Source organism: Apaloderma vittatum, unplaced genomic scaffold (assembly GCF_000703405.1).
Source record: "Apaloderma vittatum isolate BGI_N311 unplaced genomic scaffold, ASM70340v1 scaffold21956, whole genome shotgun sequence".
NCBI classification, from domain to species: domain Eukaryota; kingdom Metazoa; phylum Chordata; class Aves; order Trogoniformes; family Trogonidae; genus Apaloderma; species Apaloderma vittatum.
In genome coordinates this window covers 1-12,191 of record NW_009721531.1, presented here as the reverse complement: position 1 = coordinate 12,191, position 12,191 = coordinate 1, and the positions used below count along the sequence as shown (strand labels likewise).

Genomic DNA, 12,191 nt, shown 5'->3' with positions numbered 1-12,191 from the left:
TGTGTGTGTATGTTTGTGTGTCTGTGTGTGTGTGTGTGTGTGTGTCTCAGACAGTGGAGATTTCACAAGGAGACGGTTGTCTTCAGTACCCTGGTTGCAGGATAGGAATCAGAGACTTCATAAGCAATGTAGGTTGTGTCTGGAGACTGGTGCTGAGCCCAGGAGACCCATGATTCATGCGCAGTTCTGCCATGAACTACTAGCTGCAAGCAAATTGTGATTCCCAGTTATGGATGAGTTTTCTCATCTAGAAAGCAATGGGGATGTTTGATTCCTTTGCAAGTAAATTCATGTATGGTATTAGGTGGCACAAAGTTGTTATTAGCAGTGGGTTATTTTGCCTCTATCCACTAGTAAAAAAAAAACCCCACCAAAATGTTTGCATATATAAGTCAGTGTCTAGAGTAGCAGCCTTGCACACTTTTTTTTTGGTTTTACCATTCTTTATTTAGAAATTACTTGTTTTATTTTAGCTAGCATTTCATAACAGCTCTCTGACTTTGAAACCAAAACTATACAGTTACCAATGCTGGTTTTATTTGTTTATTAACTTTTCAGTGGTATCTGGTCTCCCACTGTCACATTTTTTTGTGAGTTCTTGAGTACAGATGTTGTGAAGTGATACAGAAAATATAGCAGAACTTGTAAAGGAAAGGCTTTCTTTGCTTTGTTCAACCTGCTGCCTGAAGTATGAGCAGCACAGCAAAAGGACTGAGAATGAGAAACCGATACAGTTATTGTGGGCTTCATTTTTATGCTTACAAGGCAATCAATCAAGTAATACAGGGATTGTATTTAGATAACTGGGAAGCTCTTGGACATTTAAACTAGGTGCCAACTATTATATATGACACATGTAGTCCCTGTTAAGATAGTCACCAGAGACCATATTGTCTTCTATTACACGGTATTTTTGTGAGATTGGATAATGCTGCTTTGGCTTCATTTCACTGAGAGACAAGTAAGGAACAGAGATGTCTAACTGATGGGCAGATGGGGTTGGCAACGGCTCTTCGTCGTTAGCATCTGCATGACAAAGCACTGCAGTTCCTTGTGGTGCTCCAGCACCGTGCTGTGCAGCATGATGGCTCAGAAACTGCGTCGTGAAGAGTGCGTGTCGTGGTGCTGGAGGCATACAGCAGAGCGTAGAAACCTTTTCTGTGTTAAACCATCCTTACTTTTTGCTTGTACAACCTGAGTTCCCAAATACTTTTGGAATTTTTGTAGCTGAGATTATAGATAACATACATGATTTAAGCGCTTTTACCGACTATCTTTAGGGATTTCTCTAGTTTTAAAAATCTATCTCTAAACAATGGCTGTAGATCTCATAAACCTTCATGTCCCTTCAGACTCGTGCTACACACTTAAGCTTTGCTAATAAAATAAAAACTAAGCACAAATTATTGGACAAATATGTCCCAAACAACCTTTCACAAAAGACAGAGGAAAGAAGAAAAGTGAGAAAATACATTGAAAATATTGTTTCCTTTGTTAGCTATAATATAATATTGTTCTAAAATGAAAGGTACAGTATGGTAAAAAGGTCCATTTTTAATTAGTACTCTTTCTCCTCCTCATACAGTCTCATTCTTTTTTCCAAATATCATTTTAGGTTAAGCGTTCTTCTCAAGGTTTGGGAGTTGGAGGTGTCTTTTTTACCTCAGAGCACTAAAATCTGTTTTAAAAATTACTCTTCTTTCTTTCAGCTTTCATTGAATAACAAATGGCCCTTCTTTCCCCCTGGCCGTTCTCTCTGTTTTCCATCAAATTGTCAGTGTTGTTGGAATAGCTGCTGGTGTTGGGCCAGGGCAGAGAGCAGGCATCAGACTTCCTAAAATAGTACTGAATCGTCACTCCTATTTGTGCTTGTTATGTGTTAAACTCATTCTGAGTTGAGATAGCAGAGTGGCTGCTGCAAACCTGGGGCCATCTGTTTACCAAGGAACTTGTTAACAGGCAATTTTGCTGTGTCTCAGGAGCTTGTACAGAAATGAGCTGCGGTTTTAACTGTGATCTCTATCATCAAAGTTGCTCTGTCATCAAAGCTGTGATTCAAGTCAGCTTTAGAAACTGAGCAGTGATAGTTTAAAAGCAGCAAATCACAGTGGAGACTTCTTATTATAGACATGTACAATTTGACCATTTGCATTACTGGCTTCAAATGTGTGTATTGATTAAGAGCAGTTTAATATCTGTTGTGTCAAACTGGTGAAGGGATTTGCCTCAACTTGTCAACTTCCAAGAGAATTCATGTTCACCCCTAAAACACCATGTATTTCTTCATTACTACTCTGAAAGTTAGTTCAGGAAGGTTTTATTTAAGAAGCTCAGCCTTCTTCATTTTAGTGTTTGTCCCCGATGAGTTCATGATTAAGTAATGTCTTCTGACATAATTCTTTGTTCATGCAACAGCATAGTAAAAAATGATATAAACAAACTAAATGATCTTTAAGGCCCCTTCTAACCCAAACTATATTAAAGCCACAACTCTTGAGCTAGATCACTGCACAGAGCAGAGCTACACTGCAGTGTTGTAATCATCTCTAAGGAGCAAAATGTACTCTTACTGGGAAGATACAGTACATGAATGAACTTTTGCAAGCCAGGCACGTGCAGAGTGTTTGAATTGCAGGCTGCCAGTTCCGTGTGCTGCTCTGGCATCCTGCATTTTCCTGTGCCCTCTGCAGTGCATTCCCTGTGTCTCTGTTTCTCTCTTGGCTGGAGAGGCAGGAACTCCTGAGGTGGCTAACAGCATCTGAGACCCAGTGCAGGCTCTTCAGTATTTTAAGTAAATCTTCCACACATCATATCACTAATGGTGATGGCTACTTAGGAGAGGTGGTTTGTATGGAAAGTTGGATGGATATGCCTAAATTTGTATAGGATTAGGATTCACCTTCCCTTACTCTTGATTTTTCTATAATTCAAGGGCACTGGCTCCTATAGACATGGTGTAGTGATGGCTTTGGAGAATAATTCCCTTCTGAACTGGTGTTCACCAAAATAGGCTGAGTTTTCAACTAAGTAATCTTTAAAATATAACTCAGGAGTAGCGGAAGGCCAAGTCCACTTGCTAGTAGAAGATTCTGGCTTGGTAAAATTCTAGCGCTACTAAATTTTTAATCTTTATAACGTACCACCCATTGTGAGACTACGTTTCCCTCTTTGTTCTACATTTCCTTAGTGTAGTTGTGTGGATCATTGGAGATGGATATTAGATATATAAACCAGTGCTTACATCTACAGTTGCTCTTTATATTTACATTTTCTTGCTGATCTTTAGGAAATTAACAATAATTTAGTAATAGTTGTGCCTTTTAGGGTTTACAGGTTTATTCAACCATTTTTCACTTTCCTGACAGCTGTTGATGTGAAGCCAAGGGTGGAGATCTGTAATTATTTCAAAGGACACCAGAATGTATTTTTTAATTTCAACTTGAGTAAATCAGTCACAATGCCCATTACTTAGTGGCATGAGAGTAAACTATGCTTTATAGTGTTGCCATTAAACCTGCAAGGGGATTTTATGCATCTCCCACCTACACACACATTCATTTCCTTCCTTATGTTTTGTAGTGTGTTAGTTTCTTCTGGCTGAATTTTGTATTGGAGATGCACAAGAGCAGATCTGATCTGATTAGGCTGGTAGGAAGTGTGTCTCTGAGAATACTCCTTTTGGCAGAAGAAATATGATTAAATGAATGGTGAGATATAGCCACAAATCTGTTTGGAGAGATGCTAAATGAAAAAAGCTCAAAAATATTCCACCATATTTGTAGGGTCATAGCTGCTTATAAAACTAAAGCTTTCTTTTTAACATGATGAAACTTCAGGAGATAATAATCTTAAGGTTTGGATCCTTATTTGAAGTTCATCCAGACTGTTACACCCGTAAGTTTTATAAAATCTGGCTGCATATCACACAAGAATAAGCTTGCTGGGGTTTATTTTGTTTGGTTGGTTTGGGGTTTTTTGTTGTTTTTTTTTAGTTTTGTTTGTTTGTTTTGGTTTTTGTTTTTATTTTTTGTGTTTTGGGGTTTTTTTTGGTGAGGCTATTTCGTACTTCCTGCCACCACTTCATCTGGAAGTGCTGTAAGAAGAGCCTTTCTCATCATAAGATATTTATTTATAATAATTATTTCAACATTTGTCATACCAGACTGGGTGGAGGTTACACGGGCAATTATTCACTTTGAATTCTAATTCAGTATATGACTATGTATAATGTCTTGATTGAATTATCTGGGGGGGGTGGGGGGGAAGAGTTTTGAAACATCTTCATTAAAATGCACCACGTAACTTGTAATATCCTGGAACAGTGCCTCTAGATTCCTGTCCAGGATTGTAGAATAGCAGAAGGAGTGAGTGTCCCTGGTGTATCTATTAGTTGATTGACATCAAAGCTTGTTTATGCTGGAGATAATTTTTCCTGTATTCTTGTATTTTCTGAATGCTTAGTGGACTCAGAATAACAAAAATTAACTCATAATGGATCTACTCTGCTGTACCATAATTATTTCACTAATCATGAAGCTGATTTATATAAAACAGGATAATGAACATGTGGTGATTGTTTTGTTTTTTAATTCCTGACCCATCTCATTAAGCCATGGCAAAACGTATGTGTGCAGAGTGTCTTGGGGGTGGTCTGTCCATCAGCTCTGGAGAGGTGGTAAAATTCTCTTACTGGAACTGCCGGTGGGTCTGCTGGCTCCAGCCAAAGAATGCCTTCAGAAGTTTGTCTTCAGTAACATGATACATGGTACTCTGCTTTTCGAGAATTGTTTGGGATTTTTTGACAAAATAAATTTTCTTTGGAAAGTGCTCATTTGTTGAAACTCTTAATGAAACAATCTATTTCTTTGCTTGATCTCATGAAAACTTGGAGGAGGGAGTTGGATTTTTTTATTTGTTTGTAAACCAGTAATCTCTGCAGTAATTGTGTGCAGGGGTATTGAGGAAGAAAGACGAAGAATTTACCACATTTTTCCCCGGGGATGAGATTGAAGAGTACACTTCGACTGAGAAGTGCCCTGAGTGGTAGACAATGGGGTTCCCAGAGATGGGTGAGCTGTCTATTTAAATAGTTTGAGTGGATGCTCCTTGAAACACTGTTGCATTAAGACAAAGGTATATGAAATAACATTCCAAAAAACTGCTTATTGCCCAGGTTCTTGGTTATAGGTAAATATATATAAATATGTTTTCTCACAAGTAAAATAACTCACAAAATAATATTTTCCACAGTTTTTACAAAACCAAACCACACAAGCATTATCTGTTTTAGTGGAAACATAAAGTGCAACAGAAAAAGTGTTTGTGCTCTGAAAAGAAAGTATTGTTCTAGAATATTGAAAATTGTCTTTCATGACAAATGTGTTACAGCTCAGAGATTTCTCCGAAGAGGAAATAAGTATTTTTCATTTTCTCTGAAAGGGTGTATTTTCAATAATACACAGTATGACCAAGTAGTTGGTTTCCCAGTAAAACTTACAATGATTCTTCTGAAGATATCAGGGGAAAGCATATCTTTATATGGATTTTGGAGCTCAAATATACTTAGTTTTTGGTTTTTGGTACTGGCCTACTGAGTGGAGTTGAAACTCACTGATATGTTAATTTTTGAGCCCACTGATTACAAAGCTTGTGATCTGGCTCCCAGTGAATGTACCTCTTCAGAGTCTTAACTGACTAACGTCCTTGTACCTAGCCTGGAAGAGGTGAAAATGTGACTCAGCACAGAGTAATAACCTTCCCACACCTTCTTATAATCTGAGAGGTGAAGGAGCTGGTGCTACTGTATTGCTCTCCAATTACGTGTCCTGGGAATAAGTAGAAAATGTCATTTCTTGTTCTTTCACAAATTATGTAATTTTTATGCATTTGTGTGGAAGCACCTCCAGTCAGAGGCCAGGGCATTTTTGAGGTAGTAATTTTGTTTTACAGAATGAAAAGGTTTTTTACTCTAGACTTTACCATTTGAATACAGAGAATTACGTAAGGCATAATAGAGCTAAGAGGAATAGAATTAGAATTAAATATCTATTAACACCCACCTCCCTATTAGAAGAGCTCAATAACTTGAAACCAATTGATGGACTGCAAAACATCCAAGCTGTGGTAATGAAGATTCACTTGCTCCCTTCTGAGGCAGCAGTTACACAATACTATGCAAAAGATGGGTTTTTTTAACGTGAACTTTCTGTTGAAGTGCATAAACTTGAAATTACTAAATTACATAAATATTTAAGTGAATTGAGCTCTACTGCCAGATAGGTAATTCTGAAATAGTTAAGATTTTTTTTCTTATCTACATACAGTTGTGTGGAAAACCAGTTATGTTTTTGAGAGAAGAGGATGTTAAAGGAAAATTGTAAGGAATTCAAACTATTAAGATAACATTTTTATTTGATTTTTTTTTTAATTTTAGGAACTCAGTCTTTTAAAGACTATGTTATTCCCTAATTATTTTTGTCTGGTCTTTTGACAACACTTAACCAAATTTTTCTAGTCATGTTATACTTGAAATGTAAAATTGATGGGAAAGGGTTTTGTTTACATTATCTAAAACTTATGAAAAAACCCTACAGAATACTTAGAAGAACAGTGAACTTTATATAGGTTTCAGACACAGAGAAAAAAAGAAATTTTATATTATTAAATCTTTTATGTTAGTGTATTCTATATGAAGTCTGCTCAGGTCACCAGGTTTTATTGTTTTTTTTTGTTATTCTGCACAAACAGGTGGGAAATTGAGGAGGCTGTGGCAGCAAGAAGCTGAAGCAACCATTGATGGGGACAAGCTTGTTCTGCAGGGCATGGCCTGGAGCAGGACTGGAGCAGAGCCCCGTGCTCTCTGGAGCCCTGCCTGGTGTCTGTGCCAGACAGAGCACTGACCTGTCTAGGCAGCTGGATGCTAGCTTGAGCCTTGTAGGCATGCCTTTAGATGTATTATTCTCCAGGTCCCCTGGGACTGTCTCTCCCATATTCTGCTAGACATCTTCAGCTTCTAATTTAGTCCAAGGACATAAAGAATGGATGCTACCAGGTCACATGGAGGAATGACACTATTAAAATAACAAACACCTAATATTTGTAATTTATTTTTAGTTTATTTCCTGTTGTTTCCCTGCAGCTGCTGACATTGTCATAAAAGCTTCCTTCCTAGTTGTTTTGCTTAAAATGTACATATATTGTGCATATATATGCATCTGCATCCCGCAGAATCAGGGTATGGGCTTGTCAGGTCGTCCAGCGCATTTTTCTTATCAATGAAGTGGCATCAGCTCAAACTCCCTGAGAACTTTGAGCGGGTCACAGAAGGAGTTTTCTCTGAGGCTTTTTCCTTCCTCTTTGAACAGATGCTCTGCAGCCTTCATTCTCGACTTATGTGCTTGTAGCATGGGCAGGCAGGCATTTCCCCTGACAGACAGACGCTAGATAGTGGACTTCAGTCTTGACCCGAACACTGAATGTCTCTCCTCCACTACTTCACAGCAAAGGATTGACTCAGCATTAGTCCCCTGTGGTACTCAGTGTCAGAACGAGTCATTCATCCTGAGTAACTGTATTTATATGTGCTGAAAGGGAAGGTAGGGCACTCAGATAATAGTGCAGGATTCTATCCCTTGAGATGTCATGTGGTTTCTTGCTCCATCCTTTCTATTTTTAATTTCCCTTTGAAGCGAGTTTATTGAGTCATGTGGGTCTGAAAGAAATATATAAAAATGTAACAGACAATAAATCAGCTTCCTTATTTCTTGCCTTATTCCTGTAGTGACTAGACATCTTCGTCGTCTTAATTTCCAGTCTCCTTCCCCCACACTCCATTTGTTTCCTGAATTTCTTTGGCTTATGGTAAGACCACAAAGCCATCCGATTACTCATTTAGGCTTATCGTTTCCTTTTTCCTGAGGGGTAGCCAGTTCTCATAAATGTAAGCTATTCCTGGACAGGTAAGTTTCAGCACATGCTGTGTTGAAATCAAGTGTTAGATATTATAGGCTGCTCCCAATCTTTCATGAGCATTACGAACATGTGTAATTAGGAATGATTTATTTCTTTTCCTCTTTTTCTGCTGCTGGGCATTAGTTGGAGTGGGGAAGATGATAAAGGTTGTCAAAAGCTAGCTTTCTGTGTGTTTATTTTCCCATTATTTTCATACTGCCTGAGGGTACAACAGACCTGAGATTGTTACACAGTAAGATATGTTGTGGGTCAATCCCAGTGTCATACCATCATTTTTGCCACAACATCAGGTCCAATGACAAATAAGATATGAATTATCCATACTTTGCTCAAAATTCCCTGTTCTGGACACACTTGTTTGTGTGTTTTTTAAAGACGCTGTAGGTGTCTCTAATGAGGGAGTTCTGAATCTACTTAGGTGGAATTAGAAGGTCCTGGCTGTAGTAACGGCACCTGAAAGACAAGATTTTGACCACTTTACATCTGGAATCTCAGGATTTCACATGAAATCTCTGTTGTATGAATACACGAGTCACTTCTTCTGGCTTACTGTCTAGTATTTAGTACCTACAGCTTCCATTAAATGTCCTTTGGCAGAGTAGATGATAAACCCACTCTTAACAGATTCTGTATGGCACCCTTGTGTATCTTTCTTTAAGTGTAATATGCAAATGCATTAAACTTCTCTTTATTTTCTTTTTCTCCTAGGTATTATGACAACTTCACCCAGTGCACAGAACGTGAAGCCAACAATGCAAGTTGCTTTTGGCCAAACCCCCTTGCCGAGGGCTTTATCACTGGAATTCACAAACAATTCTTTTCAAACTGTACTTCAGAAAAAGTTCACTGGGAAGATCCACCGGATGAAATTCTCATAACTCTGATCTTGATCCCAGTCCTGTTGACGTGTGCCATGATAACACTGGTAGTATGGTGCAGCAAGAGAAGTGATATCCTGGTGTAAGTTGTTCCTCTGGGCTTTCTTTTCCTCCATTTTTCCTTCCAAAGACACTAAGAAAGGAGATACGAAGAGAGAAACTCAACATAAAGATTCTGCTCAAATGAAACCTGTGAGATGCTGAGACAGAGACAATAATCCTGTGAACAGAGAGCTGCCTGCTGTTGCTGCCGAAAATCACTGCTGCTGAGCTTGGCCATTGGCGTTGCTGGTGCAAAGCTCTCTCCTTCCATCAGGCCTCATCGTCACAGAATTGACAGGCAGCTCCCAGAAACAGAAGAGTCCGCAGGCAAATGGACCTAGCTGCAAAAGGGAGACAGTTACTTTCCCGTGGGTAAAGCTGGTTGGTACAGTGAGTTTTGCAAAACAGTATGTACGTGTATGTACGTAAGGTGTAGCATTGACTCTAGGGGAGATGATACCTTAAATTTCTGCAGGACATCTGAGGTTTTCATCTGTGAACCCTGTGACTTGGATAGATCACTGGCGAAGGAACTGGACGTAGATAGAATCAAATGGCAACTTTTCCTGGAAGCCAGTAAAAACATCGTCAAGAACTGCTGTCCTGGCAAAGGAACAATTCATGTGTTCAGTGACTATCCACACAAAGAAATTATCATGCCACATTAAATATAGTTTATAAAATGCCTTTAAGCATGGCTGCTTGGAATTCTGTAGCTTACAGATAAGCAATGGGAAGATATACAGGTCTTATTTTACAGACCTGGAAAGTGAGAGGAAATTGGTTCATTATAAATATACTAAGGAGAAATTAAGAAACTTTCATATACCACACTCTGTATTTTTCCTCTTTTATGATTATTATTATTGACAACTTGTGTTCACTGTATATTTCCCACGCTCACTTCAATTTGTGCAAGTGATAGCCTACAAATAAATATAAAGGTGTCATGTTGATTGAGGTGCCTTTTGGAGTATAATTTTGTACATAAATAATTCTTCATCCCATGAAGAACGTGGGAACTAAACCATGAACATCAAAGCATGGAACAGACTTAGGAGGAAAAAGAAAAAATTCTACTCAGAAATATTATTCTATAAAGCTATTCCAACGTAGCAGTTTAAATAAAGATCATATGTCCAAAATAAAACAACTTCTGTGTTTGTGTTGTCAACCTTTCTTTTCTGTTATTTCACAAAATGGCTTTCAGTTGAATGCTCTTCTATTATGAGTGGGCAATATCCATTACAAGTGACCCTTCATTTTTTTCTATACCTTCTGCATACAAATAGAATACAAGGTGAATGGCCAAGTAATGGCGTTTCATATTTCTGCTAGTTAGATTTTTTCCTTGGAGTTTCTGCCCTGGTGTTTCAGACTTAGGTCTGTGTGTGTAAGAAGTGTTTCCAGGCTTGTACTGAATTATAAGTGCCCCCTTTACTGGAATTGTTTATGTGTGGATGGATAAAGAACTCGTGTAGCTGTACTGGTTTGTTTTCACATCTTTTCGCAAGGGTGGAAGGCACCAACTTGTTTTTTCATTACCTTAATGTTAGAATTATTCGTTTCCTAAAGTGTTTCCTGTGTGTTATTCCAAAGATACTTTTTCATTCTCTAAATGCTAACAGAACATTGCTCTTTGTAAAAGAATTAACTATGTACTAAGGATTTTGTTTCCATTTTCTACTTAACTGTTATTTTCTGCATTAAATGCTTTAGTCCATCAAAACTAGTTGTTTGATTAAGCATTTTGTGCAGCCAAAAGCAGAGAATTTTATTTGCTGCATGGAGTTTCATTTTTAATCCTCAGTTTGCTTTAAATTCCAACAAACTTCAAAGTAAGTTTCCAAGCTTTAGTTTGGAAACTACACAGCAAAAATTTTGCATTTTTCAAAACCACGTTAGTTTCAATCTAATTGCCATATTTGGTGCAAATTCTTGACCAGTTCTGGCTCATCTGAAACTGGTCAACAGGTCATCTGAGAGGTATCAGCTTAATTCAGTATAAAACAGATTGTCCTGGGTACTAAAGAAACTGTCACCTTGATGACATCATACTACTAGATGTGTATTGTGGTCTTTAAACAAATGTCGTGTTAAAATGGATTCCATTTAATTTGAAAATAAAATATAATGATATTCAAGAGTCTTAAGAAACGTAAGGTAGCACCATGTGTTATGGGGAAGAGGGAAGGATTCTGTCCCTGCTGTGTGCTTTGGATGGGAAAATTAAATATTTTTTGTGTGTCTTCCCCATCCAAAGTGTGATCTTTCACTGTTGTTTTTTTATATATATACTTGGTAGAAGTGCAGAGAAGTTGGAGCTGTGTGTGGAAGCAACACTGCTAATTTAATGCAGCCTAGGTGGTTAAATCTGCAGAAACATTTATGATATTTTAAGGAAAAAAGCAATGGCAGTGTCCAGTTCTTAAAAATTGTGTACATTAATAGGGAACAGAATGGTAGCTCTTGGATCTTTTGGCATATCTTGTACTATATGTCAATGAGGCTTGGTGGTTATTTTCTACTATATGAAGCTTTCTGCCTTTCCCCCAAAGCCTGTTTCCATTGCCAAGAAAATAACATTCAGTACCAGGAATCTGGCTTATTTTGTAATTGCAAATTAATTGTATGTTGCAACAGAGTCTCAGAGGAAAATAGGCAGAGATTCAAACAGAAAGAAGATAACCGATTCAAAATCCTTCCTAGAATTGGAACAGGGGTTGATACCAAGCAATACATAAGCCAGAAGAGAAGTGACAGGCGTGCTAAACAGCTACCTGACATGACTTAATTGCTGTGACTTGGGGAATTTTTTGTATTAAAGAACAACTGGGAAAGTGTATTTCCATGGCGTACAAGAGCTTCAGCAAAAAGTTGACAGATAACTACCAGGAGCAAGACAAAGGCTGAGACAGCTGCTATCACTGTCAAGAAAGATATCAAGAGTAAAGGCCAAAAGAGGAGAGCACTTGAAGTGCTAGGAAAAAGATGCTGAAGAACACAAAACCATTCAGGACTTGTTTCAAAGAGGATGACTTCACCATAAGCAGGCCAGTAACAAATGACCTTTGGTGCATTGACAAGGAAAGGTGAGGAAATCTGCAGACTCTCTACATCTCTGCAAGGTTCATGCAGAGGGAACCAAAAGCCTTTCTTTCACCTCTGGCATTCCCACATCCAAAGGAATGTGTATGGTATAAATGCCCTTCTTTACACAGTCTGGACATCCAGATGAATTTACAGGGACACCCAGCAGTGGTGCCCAGTGCACAGCCACCAAGGGCAGGGACAGACCCC

The 12,191-nt window shown here is 38.2% G+C and overlaps 1 protein-coding gene across 1 annotated transcript in view; it reads left to right on the top strand.

The window, feature by feature from the left end:
* The window catches only part of RAMP3 (receptor (G protein-coupled) activity modifying protein 3), a 35,427-nt gene extending 26,454 nt beyond the window's left edge, over positions 1–8,973 (top strand). The window contains exon 3 of the mRNA XM_009871433.1: positions 8,680–8,973. Within this exon, the coding sequence (XP_009869735.1) occupies positions 8,680–8,935 (256 nt within the window). The 3' untranslated portion in view covers positions 8,936–8,973. The remainder of the gene's footprint in view (positions 1–8,679) is intronic.
* Positions 8,974–12,191: the final 3,218 nt, after the last annotated feature.